At 59.5% G+C, this 16,250-nt stretch overlaps 2 protein-coding genes across 5 annotated transcripts; both read left to right on the plus strand.

The window, feature by feature from the left end:
- Positions 1 to 229: 229 nt before the first annotated feature.
- LOC136109724 (large ribosomal subunit protein mL38-like) lies at positions 230 to 5,731 on the plus strand. Its single transcript, XM_065852605.2, has 9 exons — positions 230 to 365; positions 1,500 to 1,679; positions 2,465 to 2,593; positions 2,675 to 2,883; positions 3,270 to 3,342; positions 4,086 to 4,131; positions 4,520 to 4,678; positions 5,075 to 5,211; positions 5,570 to 5,731. Exons 1-9 carry the CDS (start codon positions 299 to 301, stop codon positions 5,704 to 5,706), a joined length of 1,137 nt encoding a protein of 378 aa, XP_065708677.1. The 5' UTR covers positions 230 to 298; the 3' UTR covers positions 5,707 to 5,731.
- A 2,296-nt stretch (positions 5,732 to 8,027) lies between these two features.
- Positions 8,028 to 14,952, plus strand: LOC136109466 (uncharacterized). Of its 4 annotated transcripts, XM_071816296.1 has the most exons (15): positions 8,028 to 9,221; positions 9,405 to 9,701; positions 10,405 to 11,077; positions 11,215 to 11,309; positions 11,438 to 11,529; positions 11,658 to 11,796; positions 11,961 to 12,152; positions 12,401 to 12,532; positions 12,736 to 12,813; positions 13,093 to 13,257; positions 13,411 to 13,529; positions 13,852 to 13,917; positions 14,028 to 14,166; positions 14,315 to 14,453; positions 14,738 to 14,952. In XM_071816296.1, the coding sequence occupies exons 1-15, from the start codon at positions 8,844 to 8,846 to the stop codon at positions 14,860 to 14,862; spliced, it is 2,829 nt and encodes a 942-aa protein (XP_071672397.1). In that variant the 5' UTR covers positions 8,028 to 8,843; the 3' UTR covers positions 14,863 to 14,952. The 4 variants fall into 4 exon arrangements, with proteins under 4 accessions (XP_071672397.1, XP_071672394.1, XP_071672395.1 ...); XM_071816293.1 differs by having other exon boundaries at positions 8,028 to 9,701; XM_071816294.1 differs by having other exon boundaries at positions 8,028 to 9,701; positions 11,964 to 12,152.
- Positions 14,953 to 16,250: the final 1,298 nt, after the last annotated feature.

Raw genomic sequence — 16,250 nt, forward strand, 5'->3', positions numbered from 1 at the left:
GGGTGACAGCGGGGCCTCTCCGGTGCCTTCCGCGGGCTCTGCCCGGTCGGAGCAGCAAGGCCGGCGATGGGGAGGGGTTCCCGGGGAGGGCAGAGCCCGTCCCGCGGGGCTGTGGGGACGTTTCTAGGCAGGCTCCGCACTAAACAGCCCCGTTGCCGCGGCAGGGGGGCATTCCCAGCCCGGCGCTGCGGTAGACAGACCCGTTGCTACGGCTGCGGGGCCTTGCAGACCGGACTCCGCGCGGCGCAGCCCCCGTCGCTATGGGAACGGGGTCCTTCCAGTGCGGGCGGCGCGCAGCATGGCGGTGCCCCTGCTGAGTGCCGCGCTGAGCGGCGTCCGGAGCGGGCGGGCGTTCGGCACGGCCGGTGAGTCCCGGGCCGGGGAGCCCCGGTTCCCCTGCGCGGGCAGCGGGAGCCGCTTGCGGCGTGGCGGGGAGAGCGCTCGGGCGGCTGAATTCCTGGCGTGGCCGGCTCGGGGAGGCGGGGGTGGCTCCGGCTCTTCCCGGGCTCTCTCGGCCTCGTCTCTTGCGCTCTGGAGAAAGCGGGAACTCTCTGGAAACGAAGAGATGGACTGAACAGCAGAGGCAATGCTACTGTTCGGCGGCATTCTTTATTTCATCAGCGCTGGGGGACACTAGTAGAGTCTTGCATCTGGGCGGGAACAACCCCAGGTTCCAGTCTAAGTTGGGGAATGACCTATTAGAGAGCAGTGTAGGGAAAACGGACCTGGGGGTCCTGGGGACAGCAGGATGAGCATGAGCCAGCACTGGACCCTTGTGGCCAGGAAGGCCAATGGTACCTGGGGTGGATTAGAAGGGGGTGGTCAGTAGGTCAGAGAGGTTCTCCTGCCCCTCTACTCTGCCCTGGGGAGACCACACCTGGAATATTGTGTCCAGTTGTGGCCTCTCAGTTCCAGAAGGACAGGGAACTGCTGGAGAGAGTCCAGCGCAGGGCAACAAAGATGCTGAAGGGAGTGGAGCATCTCCCGTGTGAGGAAAGGCTGAGGGAGCTGGGGCTCTGGAACTGGAGAAGAGGAGACTGAGGGGTGGCTCATTCATGGTCATCAATATGGAAAGGGTGAGTGTCAGGAGGATGGAGCCAGGCTTTTCTCGGTGACAACCAGTGATAGGACAAGGGGCATTGGGTACAAACTGGAACACAGGAGGTTCTGCTTAAATATGAGAAGAAACTTCTTTTCAGTGAGGGTGGCAGAGCCCGGCCCAGGCTGCCCAGGGAGGTTGTGGAGTCTCCTTCTCTGCAGACATTCAAACCTGCCTGGACCCCTTCCTGTGGAACCTCATCTGGCGGGGGGATTGCACTGGATGAGCTTTCCAGGTCCCTTCCAATCCCTGACATTCTGAGATTCTGTGGATTATCCTCCCCTCGTTTTGCAGGTGCTCAGAAAGCATTTACCGTGTCATTGGTTAAGGATGGGTGCGTTTTTTGTAAGTTAATCACAGTACATTAATTTAGCAACTTTTCTTCACTTTCCATTCTCAGCTGCACTCTGCAAGCGGGCAGCCCCGCTGGGGCCGATGCCCAATGAGGATATTGACGTCAGCAACTTAGAAGTGCTGGAAAAATACCGCAGTTTCAGTCGGTACTTGAGGCTGGCGGAGAAGGAGAGCAGGAAGCCGCACTGGTGGCAGACGGTCCGGCAGCACAGCAGCCCCAAGCCAGGTACTCGCCCAAGGAGCTGCACTATGCGGGGTTTTGCTGCTGGAGGTCAAGAAGGCTGTTGCTGGGGCTGCATTTTGCCCCAAAGAGCTGATGAGGGGCTTTGGCACAAGATGGGCCCTTTTCTGATGTAGAAGTTTGCAGAGTGCAAATGTTTCACAGAACCGGATGGCAGTTTTCTGGGAGGAGGGAGGCTGGCCGGGACCTGCCAAGAGACGTGGAGCAGAGTAGAGAAGTGATTCCTTGGAATCATGGAATCATTTGGTTGGAAAAAACCCTCAAGGCCATCAAGACCAACCATAACCCACCCCTGGCACTGACCCATGTGTCTGAGAACCTCATCCCTGCATCTGTCCACCACTGCCCTGGGCAGCCTGTTTCAATGCCTGACAGCCCTTTCGGGGAAGAAATTGTTCCCAGGATCCAACCCTATCCTCCCCTGGGGCTACTTGAGGCCATTTCCTCTCGTCCTAAGCCCAGTAGTGTCAGAGGAACCAGAGCTTTAGACCACCTGCAGCAAATAATCCAGTTTGCACAGCAGCCGCAGAGACCAGAGCTGCTCCTCGGCTGGAAAACCGCTGGGTCTGGGGGTGCGATGAGCTGGGGGAGAGGAGGCGGCAGACGCGTGGAGGTGCAGAGGGAAGGCAGAGGTGATAGAATCGAGTCTCTACTGTCTTGGAGTTTGCGTCTCTTTCACAGCCTCTCTAATGCTCTGCAGGTGTTTTGGTTTTGGGTACTTTGGGTATTTGAATTTTTCATGTATGTGATTTTTTCACCCCTGTCTGAAGAGCCGAAGACCGACATCAGCCTCCCGCATGAGAAGCTGCTGCGGGCAAAGGAAATCAAGGCAAGAAAGAAGATCCTGAGGGAGAACCGCCAGAATGCCGAGATGGAAAGAGCAGCGCGGCTCCGGACTGGTCTGTGCTCCGCCACCCCCTTCCTGCCCCGGCTGTGCTGGGTTCCCCAGTGTCACCTCCAGTGTTTCCCTCTCCTTGCAGCGCTGATCCCCCTCGACAAGGTCAGAGCTGAGTGGGAGAAGAGCAGCGGCCCGTTCCACAAGCAGCGCGTGGCCGAGCACTGCGGGGTGTTTCGTGATTTGTTCCGAGGGGCCACGTTCACCCCCTGGGTCACCTTGAGGGTGGAATACAGCCAAGAAGATGAGCACGTCATGCCGGTCTACTATGGGAACATGGTGACTCCGTCAGAGGTGTGTGGGGGGAGCTGGGCACAGCCTTGGCCCCACGGGAAGCCTCTGTGGTTTTCTCAGACTCTCCTGATGGGCCTTGTCCGCCCCAGGAGATTTTGTTTAGAAGGGTATTTCCTCTGTGATGATCAAAACGTTTCTTGGATGTGATAAAGACAGAGCTTTGCAGCAGGATGGTTGTCTGTCAGCAGGCGGATGTTTATTAAGGCTCTGGGGGCTCTCAGGTGGAGCTGGATGACTTGGTGTCATGGCCCTGCCTGGTCTGTGCTGTGTCCTGGCCATACCCGTGACCAGTTTGTGTTCTTTGCTGTGGAAATCATTACCTTAATGGTTCCTTAATGGAACCTGTTGTTCCAGTGACTAACATTCTGTTTGTGTTGCTCATTTAGGCTTCCAGTCCCCCTGCAGTGTCATACGAGGCAGATAAAGGCACCCTGTGGACTTTGTTGCTCACAAATCCAGGTGAGTAGCAGGTTCTTTACAAAGAACACATTTAAACAGGATTGTTTCCCTCTGCTGTTGGTTCGCTCCTCTTTCTTTTGGCTGCACAGGCAGAGATGATGCCATAACTTCTGAGTAGGGATGTGTTATATATGCAGGAGAGATTGTAGCCTCCCCAAACCTCTAGCAGTTGAGAGATGAGACAGGACCGGTGTCGCGGTGTAGTGGAAGCAATTCCCTGACTCCTGGCCTTTGTTTCCCCCCAGACTCCTCTCCCTCAGCAGTCTGCCTGGCAGGTGCATTAGCTGCCACTGCTCGCTCTGGGAAACCGAGGCACAGTGAAGCAACTGACCAAGAAGTCCCTCTAATCTTGGAATTACATCTGTTGAGTTCTTTGCTCCTCATTTTAAGCTCATTCGTATAAGAATGAGCTACTTTTCTGCTAGGAAAGGATTGCTGGGTGGTCTTGAGCTGCCCCGTTGGTTTGAAGTGGGTCTGGGGGTTCTCACCAGCCTCAAGTTGTGCCAGGGGAGGTTCAGATTGGATATTAGGAAACACTTATTCATGGAGAGGGTTGTACAATACTGGAACAAGTTGCCCAGGGCAGTGGTGGAGTCACCATCCCAGGAGGAGTGTAGAGGAGGTTCTTGTGGACATGGGTTAGTGCCAGAGTTGGGTTATGGTTGGACTCGATGATCTTGAGGGTCTCTTCCGACCCAAACGATTCTATGATCCTATCATGAAGTCACCTTTCTCTGTTGCAGATGGACATTTAAGAGACACGCACTCGGAGTACCTGCACTGGCTGGTGTGAGTACCGAACGGCAGAGCCGCACTGCTGGGCTCGGGGAAAGCCCCGGCAGAGTGGGCAGAAACTCCTTCAACAGAGCTCGGAATAAGGATTTGCTGAGACGGTTCTGTGGGTTCTCTGGTGCTCCTGTCAGTAGCTTCTTCACACCCATGTTCTGGGTCCTGCTAAAGATGCAGGAGTTCAGGTGTTGCTGCTGTTTGGCTTTCAAAACACTGAGTGTGATTTTTCTTCCAGTGAAAACAGCCTCTGCTGTCTGTTTGCTTGTCAGACAGGGTGTAGGTTATGTCACAATGTAGCCCAGAGTGATGTGCAATCCTGGGGGAATCTGCCGGCCCTAACGGGGGGAAATGAATGGATACATAGTGAAGTAAACTTGTATGTGTTCAGGACCAACATCCCAGGCAACGACATCCAGGCGGGTAAGGAGATCTGCCATTACCTGCCCCCCTTCCCCGCCATGGGCACTGGCTACCATCGCTTCATCTTCCTGCTCTTCAAGCAAGACCACCGCATCGATTTCAGCGAGGATGTTCGGCCCACACCCTGGTAATTGAGGCTTTTGCTGGTGGTTCACACTCTCTTGGCCAGGCTGTTCTTGCATGTTCTGATGACATGGTTGTTACTGCTGGAGGAGAGCAAGTTCGTTTTAGTCTGCAGGGCTGTTCAGGGCTGCTCTGAGTTTGTGTGTCGCCTGGAGCCACAATCCCAGCCCTGCAAGCACTGTGCTGTCCTGTTGCTTTAAACCAGGCTGTTAAGAAAGTGGTTTTTTCCTGCCTGGAGCAGAAATGTGCAGAGAGCTGGTGAAACTGGGAGAATTTTTGACGTGCCTTCCTTTTCCACCTCTGTTTTATAGCCTCTGGGGTGCTGTGGGGAAGTAGTTGCCTGCTAGAGTGCTGCAAGAAAAGAGAATCAACTCAGCTCTTGTGCTTGTATTGTTTCCAGCCACAGCCTCAAGATGCGAACCTTTAGCACGTTTGACTTCTACAGAAAGCACGAGGACGCCATGACCCTGGCAGGGCTGGCGTTTTTGCAGTGCCAGTGGGACAGCTCCGTTACCTGCGTCTTCCATCAGCTTCTCAGTAAGAAATGGCTGTGCGGGAGGCTGGGGGAGCCGTGACCCAGCCCTGGGGTGAGGCACAGGGCCGGTGAACGAGCTGTGCCCGTGGGCTCCTGCTTGGTCCTGGCACTTGTCTGGGAGCTGTTACAGCACAGACTGGGTGCTTATGAAGCCATCTTCCCCCAAACTAACAGCAGTCTGAGGAAACAACCTCTTAAAAGGCCATTTTGAATGAGCATTTTCAAATAACACTGAGAGCCTTCACCAGGGCATGCTCAACCAGCCCTGGTGGGTGGGGGGGGGGGCCCTTGTTAGTGACGGGGGGCCCTGGGGTTCGGATCTGCACTGTCTCACTATCACTCTGTGTCACCCCTTTACAGATATGAGAGAGCCCGTGTTTGAATTTGTGCGGCCGCCCGTTTACCATCCTCCCCAGGTGAAGTTCCCGCGCCACCAGCCCTTGAGGTACCTGGACAGGTACCGAGACACCAAGGAGCCCACCTACGGCATTTACTAGAGCCGGGCCTCCCCTCGAGGTGCTCAGCTCTGTGCTGACTGAAAGGACTGGGCTTATCCTTCCCTGAGAAAATCATTAAATGAACCCAGATCAAGTATTCAGTGCTCCTTTCATTGAGCCTTTCCCTTCCGTACTGCTCCAGGATGTGTTGTTGCAGAGCTAGAAGCTGACCTGCACTTATTCCTGTTAAAGGCAGCAACTCCTTTGCCATCCCAGCCCTCCAGGAGATGGGTCTTGGAGGAAAACACCCAAACGGCAGCACAATCTAGCAGCAAAAACCATGGGGAAAATCCCATTTTCCTGAAGGGCCCCAAATCCATAACCCCAGCAACCTTTTCTGCTGACACTGCTGGGTTTCTGTGCTGTGTTTCCCAGAATAAGGCTCAAGGGAGCTGCTTGGGAAAATGGCAGCCAGAGGGGTTGGTGTCCCAATGCCTGACAACCTTTTCTCTTAAGCAGTTCCCAGGATCCAACCTTAACCTCCTCTGGCGCAACTTGAGGCCATTTCCTCCGGTCCTGTCACTTGTTCCTTGGGAGCAGAGCCTGACACCCCCTGGCTCCAAGGTCCTTTTAGGCAGTTCAGAGATCAGAAGGTCTCCCCTCAGCTGCTGTTCTCCAGCTGACCCCCCCAGGGCTGTCAACCGTTCCCATCACACTTGTGCTCCAGCCCCTCACCAGCTCCGTTCCCTTCTCTCAACTCGCTCCAGCACCTCAATGGATTTCTTGGCGTGAGGGGCCCAAAACTGCCCCAAGGATTTGAGGTTGCCCTCCCCAGTGCCCAGTCCATGGGTCAGTCACTGCCCTGGTCTTGTTGGCCATGGGGCTGTGTGGTTCTGCAGGGGCTGGATGGGACAAATCCCCAACATTCGGTGTCAGGATGAGGCTTCCCGGGCTCAGGCCAGGTTGGGGTCACTCCAGGGAGGGTTTGTTGCCAGCAGCAGGCAGGCAGGAGCGAGTTGGGGCTGTGATGCCAGGTACTGGGCAGGTCCCTTTGCAAACCCCATAGCATCTGGTGGGAAAAAAGAGAATGGAGAGGGGTTTGGGCTGTACCCAGTTCTCTGGTGTTTGATGAGCCTTCACCATGTCCAATGACCGGACTGAAATTTCTGATCATCTGGAGGATGAGCAGTTCCCATCCACCCTCGTGGGGAAGAGGCAACATCCCAGCTGGTGGGCACCAGCAGCTCCAGACCGTGGCAGCTCCGCAGAGGCTGTCTCAGGGTTTTTTTCAGTGCACCCTGGAGTTCGTTGTGGTTGTTTTTATGAGGGTGTCAAAAACCTGTTTTAAGTTGTCTGAGAGCACCCCCTCCTGGGCATGGCAGAAAAGCACCGAGGAGAAAACCGAAGGAAGAGCTGCTGCTGGGTGTTCTGGGCCATCTTGCCTAAGATGGGGTGGGGAGGCAGGAGGTACTCGGGTGGCCGGGGGCCAGCTCCGAGGTCTCCTGGATGCCTCACCCTGGCACCAAAGCTGCTGCCACCCATCCAGCCCCTCTGCAGTGAATCAACCCCCTGACAACCGGGCAGGATGGAGGCCCTGGCCCCGGTCCCACTGCCCTGGGCACTGAGCAGGCAGTGGCTGCAATAAATGGCGATGGGCAACCAAGCGCCGGTGTGGTCTGAGTGGGGGTCCCTGGGGCAGGATGGCAGAAAGCCCCACTGTGTTTGTTTTTTCAGGAGAAATATAAGTGCTAAAAAGCCGCTTTGGGTGTGCCCAGGTGGATCCAGTTTCTGAAGCATCAGAGGAGATGTCAGAGCCATCAGGCTGAGGGACAGGAATCCCAGCAAAAGATTGCCCATGTTTCAAAAGGGAGGCAGCCGTGCCCGCTGGAGAACCTCTCTCACAGCTCCATCCCCAGCAAAGAGCTGTCTCTAGAGTAGTTCGTGCTGCTTACAGGCAAGATCACCTTTGCATTTGAACCGCCTTCCTGCACAGAGGACAGGAAACATACTCTGGTTTATGTCTTTATAGCTGAAAAGGCCAGGACAGTGTTCATGAGGGAGCAAGCGATGAGCACATTTCCTGGTCAGCAGCCACTGGCTCATGCCAACGGTCAAGAGAGGCAGAAGAAATCCCTTCAGAACAGCTCCCTCTCCAAAGACATCTGTCTGCCTTGATTAACCGCAGGGAAAGGCATCCTAAACCAGGCACTTTGGCCTTGTTTTCAGCCCAGGTTCCCAGGTGCTGGTGCACTCGTGAGCCAGTCACTGCACATCTGCCACGAAGGGGAATCGCCTCCGAGGCCACTGTGCCGTGGGGAAAGGAAAGGATTAAACGTCGGGAGAGCTTGATTTACTACACAACATGGATAAAGCCACTCTCTGCAATTAAAACTGAGGGTATTTAATTCAGTAAAGTGAGATTTCATTCCCCATGACTTGTCTGATTGTATTTTGAATCTGGGCACGGGCTGCAGTGACCTGCCCCAAAATATGAGGTGTCACCAGCTACAATGTAGGTGGTGAAGTGGGAAAGACAGGAGGGACCCTCAGCACCTCCCATCCCGTGGATAACTTCATCACAATGACCAGGGCGGCGCCCGCTGGCTCCTGGGGCGGCTGTTGCCGGGCAACAGAGACACTATATTGTCCCCTGTCACCTGTGCCCCGTGCCCATTTGGTCACTGGCCGTGGTGGGATCACTTGCCGTGGTGGGATCACTGTGGTGGTGGACTCATTTTGGCAGTTGCATCGCTTTTGGTGGTGGAATCACTTTTGGTGGTTGCATCACTTTCGGTGGTGGGATCACTTGTGGTGGTTGCATCGCTTTTGGTGGTGGGATCACTTCTGGTGGTTGTATCACTTTTGGTGGTGGGATCACTTCTGGTGGTTGTATCACTTTTGGTGGTGGAATCGCTTTTGGTGGTTGCATCACTTTTGGTGGTGGAATCGCTTTTGGTGGTTGAACCGCTTCTGGTGGTTTGATCACTTTTGGCACTTGGATTGCTTTGGTGACTGGATCATTTTCATCACTCGGATTGCTTTAGGAACTTGGATCTGTTTTGGTGACTGATCGCTTTCTGTGGCAAGAAGCAGGAGGAGAAAGGCTGCTGTCTGTCCATCCCTCCAAGGTCACCTCCGGACAGAAAAGCTCCTGTCTCCCTACTTCAGCTTCAGTGTTTTCACGCAGAACAGCAGCGATGGCCACACGCAGTCTCTTGGAGATGCTGAATGCTGCCATAGGGACACCCCATATGGGGGTTGTGGACTTGGTGGCGCTCCACAAGTTGCTGGAGGCCATGATCATTGGGCAGCAGGGTCAGGAGGAGCCGTCTGTCCTGGAGCCAGGGCAGAGCCTGACCCGCGGCCTGGCAAAAGACCAGGATAGCAAGAAGCAGCCTGGCCAGGAGAAGGAGGAGGTCGGAGCCCTGGGCACGGGGCAGCAGCCCTGGGATCCACAGGAACAGCTGGCTGGGAAGGACACACTAGAGGGGACCGGGAGCGACTCCAAGGTCACCTCCATGGCCAAGGAGACCATGCCAAAAACAACAGAAGAGGAAGAGAGCACCGTCTCCAAGGTAGATGCTCTTGCTGGTCCCTGGGTGCTCCCCCACGAGACGCCCCCTCCTCTGGGCTCCGCGCTGCCCTCGTGCCGCCCTCAGCCCAAGGGCTGGGTTAAGCCCGAGCTCCCACAGCAGAGCACAGCGGGGTCCAGGTCCCCGGAGCCCTCCCCTGGGCTCACCCCCCACCCGCTCTCCCAGGAAAGGGCTTCGCTTCAGGATCTCTGGGAGGAGATCAACAAGTTTAAGGAGGCGCAGTCCAGCCTGGCAGAAGACATGCGGGAGATGCAGGAGGCCATGCAGAAGGCGCACTCTGGCATGGCAGAGGACATGCGAGAGATGCAGGAGGCCATGCAGAAGGCGCATTCTGGAATGGCACAGGACATCCAGGAGATGAAGGACGCACATTCCGGCCTGGCAGAGGACATGCGTGCCCTGCAGGAGGCGCATTCCGGACTGGCAGAGGACATCCAGGAGATCCAGGAGACGCTTGGCCTGGTGAGTGTCCCCTGGTGCCCCAGCAGGGAACTGGGCCCTCGTCCCTCCCCGCTCCTGCTGCTCTGTCACACTGTGCCCCTGCCCCACAGCCATCAGTGTCACCAGTGTGAAGGGCAGCAGGAGGGAAGAGTGGGAAGGGTGTCCCAAGAGTTGCTAAGCCACTTTTGAACTAGAGAGCCCTCAAAACAGAACCATGGGAGGGGAAGGAGGGGAGATAAAGCTCTGCTCGTGGAATTCCGCGGCGGCCCCCAGGCACAGCCCTGCCCAGCGTCTCTCTGCCTCCTGCCCCATTCATTTGGGGATTCTCTTTAAATCCCGCTCCCACATCTGAACGGGTGTCCCTCTCCTCACCCAGCTCCAGGGGAAGCCCCAGGACACTGCCGGGCTGCACAGGGACAGGAGGCGGCTGCGTCCCCGCTCCCTCAGGGACACCAGCCCTCCTGCCTCGGGGCACAGCCTGTGGGTTCGGGGTGCTGGGCAGTGATACTGGGGGTCCATCCCTGGGGATCCCATCTTCCAGGCTCCATGGCCGGGCTGACCCCGTGATGCCTTTGCATTTGGGCTCTCATGTGGAACACGAGTTTGTCCCTGTGAGATGGTGGTTTGGGGACAGGGACTGGGGACATGGCGGGGGGTTCTGGGGTCTGTCCTCACGGCTGCCCAGCTGCCAGTAAACCTGCTGTCCTTTGCCTCTTCTTCCCAGGAGGGCGCTGGGGGCCAGTCTGCCCCCGCCGAGCCCACCCAGGTGGCCACGGACAGCCAGACCAGGAAGAGCTCAGCACTGGGGCCGAAGGGACGTGGGACACAGCCTGGGATGGAGACCAGCAAGGGGACTGCAGGGTCTGGCTCCCCGGGGATGCAAGCAGGGACACAGGGGGAACCAGTGACCCCTGTGAAGTTGTTGGGCGCTCCCTCTGATTGCACGAAGTCTACTGATGCCGGTGTCACCACCCCGGGGATGCAACCAGGATCCCCGGGCACTCAGGCCAGCACCTCTGGGCTGGAGCCAGGATCACTGGGCACCCAGGCCACCACCCACCTGGGGACACAACCAGGGGCCCCTGATGCCCAGGCCAGCACCTCAGGAATGCAGCCAGGATCACCTGGGACCCACACCACCACCCCTGGGGTGCAGCCTGGGTCCTCCAGCTCCCAAGCCACCATCCCAGGGGATGCCCAAGAGCCGGCCAAGCCCTGGGGCTCCTCGGGCTCCACCATCATCTCCAGCTACGAGTCGGAGATGCGGGAGGTTCTCTCACAGGTTGGGCAGCTTGGCCACCTCTGTGCTGATCTGAAAGAGCAGGTGGAGCACCTTAAATCTGCAAAAGCAGAACACGCGGATCTTGAGAACGTGCGCCGGCTCTTCCCGGAGGGAGGTGAGAGCACGGGGGGGCTGGCGGGGGTTGTTTGGTGTGGGGACACCCTGGCTCAGGGGCTCGTCATGCTCAGAGCCTGGCCCCAAGGGTGAGACCCCCTCACCGACAGCACATCCCCTTGCACCATGTCCCTCTAGGCCGGCAGAGCATCACCAGCATCCTGGCCGACCTCCAGTGCCAGATGTCATTCCTGCAAGACATGGCCAGGGCCCTCCACGGGCAGGAGGAGAAGGTGAGCCGGCAGCAGTCCCCGAGGGGCTGCGGGGATGCCAGTTTGGGCAGGGAGGGGGCAGCCGAAAGGTCCCCGTGCCGGAATGACACAGGGGGCTGTGCCCTCACTGCCCCCACCGCCGTTCCCAGATCAGCAAGGTGGAGGATGCTCCCAGAAAGATGAGGGGGGCTGAAGCCCATAGGAAAGCAGACGGCAGCGCCAAGATGACCCAACAGCCGCGGTAAAAAAATGGGAGAGGGTTTCCTAACCCGCAGGGCTGCGAGGGAACCTGGGGTCGGAGAGCATCCCAGTTTGGGGGGTGAAGGACACCCCCATGAAGGCTAAGCCTACCCCTGTCTCGCTGGCCAGGCCCAAGGGACAGAAGGTCAAAGCAAAGCGGAAGGAGTTGGGGAAGCAGCAGGAGCCGACCCAGGCCGAGCTGGAGCAGTTTGCGGCCGAGTATGTGAATAAGTTGGTGATGGAGACAGCGCAGCAGCTGCAGGCAGAGGTGAGGCCCGGGGGCAGCGCTCCCAGCCCCCGCTGGCTCGGGGGGAGTCCTGGCGGGGTCCCGGCCACGGCCCCTGGCTGGCTGGGGTCATGGAGCCTCCACGGCACCTGCGCTTGTGGGCGGCATCCAGCCCGGCTCAGAGCTGATTCCTCCTCCCCTGCCAGCAGGTGGACGAGCCGAGCGCGACGGCGCAGAGCGGGGGACACGAGCAGGCAGGGTGCCACGTCTGCAGCTCGGACACCATGGTGCTGCTAGGGAAGCTTCTCCAGCGCTGCGAGAAGCTCGAGGAGCAGGTGGAGTCCCTGGCCCAGAAGGCGGGCGGCAAAGTGGAGAGTTATCCAAAGTGGAGGAGACAGGTAAGGAGATGCGGTGTAGGGGGCTTGAGCTGCCAGGACCCCCCAGGCATTTCGGCTTTGCTGTAACATGGGGGAGCCCCTTGCTGCCCCCCTAATTGGCTTGTGGGAGTCAGCAGCATGGAAGGGAATTAAAGCCTTGGAGAAAATGTTCTGCTTGCACTGAGAGTCCGCGGCCACCAGCCAAAATACCCTGGGTCTGTCCCTGCGGGGCAGCCACCCCCTGGCTCAGCACCGCCATGTCCTCTTAGTCCCTGCAGCAGGACGAGCAGCTCAAGTGCCTCCAGGCCAGCATCATGCAGCTCCAAAAGGACTATGAGAAGTTCAGCTCGGCCCTTGCAAACCTCCAGCAGGATGGCCAGCAGGAGCAGAAGGACATCAAGGTGAGTGTTTGTAACCTGCAAGCAGAGCCCAGGCTGGGACCCCAAGGGATCTGTCCCCCTGCCACCCTGCTCGCAGCCCTGCACAGCTTCCCGATGCCTTTCCTGGAGGTTTCTGATGGGGTGGGGAGGCAAGGGGTGCTCGGCTGGCCGGGGGGCAGCTCCAGCCCTGCCGTGGCATCACGGGCTGCTGTCTGCCTTGGAAGGCTCTGTCCCAGGCCCTGGGGAGGCTCAAGAAGCAGAAAGCAGACAGGGAGGAGCTGCAGCTGCTGGGAATCGATGAGGTACGAGCTCGAGGGGCCCTGGTGCCAGCCAAGGGTGTCCCGGGCAGGGTGACGAACACCCCTTGTCCCTTGGGTGCCGGCTGGCAGAACCAGCCAGGGGGAGGGAGGATTTCCAGCCCAGCTGCGCTTGCCAGGTCCCTCTGTGACCCCGAGTCCCTTCGGCTGGTGGGACCAGTCCCACGGGGGTGATGGGGTGAACAGATCCACGTAGCCACTTCTCCCTCTCGCGTTGTCCCTCCATCCTGTCCCCACCGCTCTCCTGTCTTTCCCCATTGCTAGAAAGCAGACAAGGCCGCCCTGGCTGACAAAGTCAGTCGCAGCCAGTTTGAGGCGTGCGTGGAGCGGCTGAATGAAATGATGGAGGAGGTGACGAGCCGGGTGACGGACCAGGAGAGGGGCTGGCAATGGTTCAAGCATGAGCTCCAGAGGGAGATGCTCTGCAAGGTGAGAGCTCGTCCCTTCCACGCAGAACTGGCACACTGGGGGCTCGGCAGCCTGAGGCAGCATCCTTGCGAGGGTCCCCCCTCCCGGCTGTCCCCCTGGGGACCGCCATGTCCCATCCTGGGGTAGATGGCTGAGGGTGTCACCCGTCCACAGCTGGACCGCCGGGAGCTGGGGGCGTTCCGGCAGCAGCAGGAGGAGCGTTGGAAGAGCCTCAGCGGGCAGCTGCAGAAGGCGCTGCAGCCAGAACGTGACGATGCCGCTGGGATTAGGAAGTGAGTGCGATGGGGACAGCGGTGGCTTTGGCAGTGCCGGCCCTGTTCCTGCTGGCTGTCCCAGCTCGTGCCGCTGTGGTACCCTGGCGTGGGAGCCATGCGGGCAGCGCCCCTGGGGATGCTGAGCAAGTGGCTGTGCCTTGTGCTCCTGCCAGCTGCAGCTTCCCAGCGACGGAGGCGGCACAATGAGGGGGCACATGTGGGAGGAGCCGTCCTGAACCAATCTTGGGGGGTGGGTGCAGAGGCTTTTTGTGGCAGGGGACGGTGTGCAGGTGGGGCTGTGCCCCCCAGGAGCTCCCCAGCCCTTTTCTCCCCTCTCCAGGCAGCTGCTGCCTGGTTTCCATTGCCTGTCCTGCGACCGGCCCGTCAACATGCTGGCGCCTGGACCGTGAGTAACTGCCCCCTGAACAGGGAGCACCCCCCGACCCCTCACTGGCATCAAGTGACACATGGGGTGCCACCTGCCGGGCACTGAGCACCCCGTGTCCTGTCCCACAGGGAGCGGACGGGCGAGTGCAGATACCCCACTGTTCCGCGGAGCTGCGGGGGCCCACACACCCTCACGCCCCCGCGCTTCCAGCCCCAACCGCCCAGCACCCCACGGCCATCCCAAGCCAGTGCCCGCAGCCCCAACAAGGTAGGGATGACAGAGGTGGGGAGGGGGATGCTGAGCCTGCGGGGGGGATCTGTGCCTCAGTTTCCCCAGGGAGAGCTGGCTGGGGGAGGGTTGCTGGAGGATGCGGAATGGGGCCCCGTGTTTGGGTCACACGCTCTTCCCTTCCCAGAAGGACACGATGCAGCTGTCGGGCCAGGATGGCACTGATGGGAACCAACAGGACAAGCAGCTCTCCATGATGGGTGGCTGTCAGCTGTCCACAACGCCAAGGGCCACCCCAGACACCATGACCTCGAGGAGCCGGCCAGGTATGGCCCTGTCAGGGCACCGGGGGGCAGAAGACACCCTGCTGTCTGGGGGGACGGGTCTGTGCCCGCAGCTGGGCAGGGTGGGATGGGAGTCTGGGGTCTGGGCTGGGATGTGGGGGCAGCACTGGCTGCTGGGGCAGCCGCTCCTCATGGTGGAGCTGGAGGGAGCTGGGGGGACATGGGGGGTGGTGCTGGGCAGTGTGGGACAACAGCCTGTGTGCTTCAGGGTGGGGACAGGACCCTGTTTATGGGTGTCTGTGGCTGACCCTGCCCCTCGCCCCCAGACACCCCCTCCTTGCTGCTATCCACCATGATGAAGCACCGACCAGCCTCGTCTCCTGGACGTCTCACCCTGGGACTGAAGCTGCTGCCGCCCATCCAGCCCTTCCGCAGTGAATCAACCCCCTGACAGCCGGGCAGGATGGGGGTCTCGGGCCCGGTCCCACCGCCCCGGGCGCTGAGCAGGCAGCAGCTGCAATAAATGGCCATGGGCAACCAAGCACCGGTGTGGTCTGAGTGGGGTTCCATGGGGCAGGATGGGAGAAAGCCCCACTGTGTTTGCTTTTTCAGGAGAAATATAAGTGCTAAAAAGGCACTTTGGGAGTGCCCAGGTGGATCCAGTGGTAGCCAGGGTCCCCGCAGAGGGAGCACTGGGAGCAAACCAGTGGGCACCAGGGCAGAGCCAGCAAAGGCCCATCCTGCACCCCGGGGGCTGAGGTGTCCATGGGCTTCAGAAACACCCCCTGGGACTAACTGGGGGGATGGGGTGAGGGGGTAACCAGGGGGCTGTGCAAGAAGCTGGGCTGACTGTTGGCAGCCGGAGGAGGGGAGCGCTTTGCTCTGGGTCAGGGGATCCAGAACTGAGGTGTGTGGGCTTTCCAAAGAGGTTTGAAACTCCCACGGGGGCAGCGGAGCCGCCGGGGCTGGAGCCCCGGGTCCTGCCCCGGGCCCGCTGGGAAGGGTCGGGCGGGACCGGGAAAGGCCGGGAGGGGCCGGGCGGGGCTGCTGCGGGCGGGGCCGGGGCTGCCGTGAGCCCGGGGGCCGGGACGCCGCGGCCGTGGCCACCAGGCCCGCGGGCGCTGGGGGCCGGGGGCGCGAGGGCGCCCCGTGTCGCGGCCACGGGACGCGGAGCGGCGGCGGTTGGTGCGGTCGGTGCCGTTTGCGCGGTTGGTGCGGTCGGTGCCGTTTGTGCGGTTGGTGCGGTCGCTGCGGTTGGTGCCGTGGCGGCTGCTCCGTCCTGCAGCATCGCGGGAGGTGCATTTGGAGACTTCGGTTGACGCCTTGAGCTACTGGAGAGTGTGCAGAGAAGAGCAAGAGAGCTGGTGAGGGGCTGGAGCACAAGTGTGATGGGAGCGGCTGAGGGACCTGGGGGGTTCAGCTGGAGAACAGGAGGTGAGGGGAGCCCTTCTGATCTCTGAACTGCCTGAAAGGAGCTTGGAGCCAGGGGGGGTCACGGTCTGCTCCCCAGGAACAAGCACCAGGAGCAGAGGAAACGGCCTCAAGTTGCGCCAGGGGAGGTTGAGGTTGGATCTGGGAAACAATTTCTTCTCCAAAGGGCTGTGGGGCATTGGAACAGGCTGCCCAGGGCAGTGCTGGAGTCACCATCCCTGGAGGTGTTTGACATGGGGTAGTGGTGGACTTGGTAGTGTGAGGTTTATGGTTGGACTCGATGATCTTGAGGGTCTTTTCCAACCAGAATGCTCCTGTGATTCTGTGATTCCGGGTGTGTTTAAGGCTGAGCTGGAGCCTGGTTTTTGAGGGGCTTGGAGAGGTCCGAGCAGCAGGGAGCCAGCCGGG

Source organism: Patagioenas fasciata, chromosome 18 (assembly GCF_037038585.1).
Source record: "Patagioenas fasciata isolate bPatFas1 chromosome 18, bPatFas1.hap1, whole genome shotgun sequence".
Taxonomy (NCBI): domain Eukaryota; kingdom Metazoa; phylum Chordata; class Aves; order Columbiformes; family Columbidae; genus Patagioenas; species Patagioenas fasciata.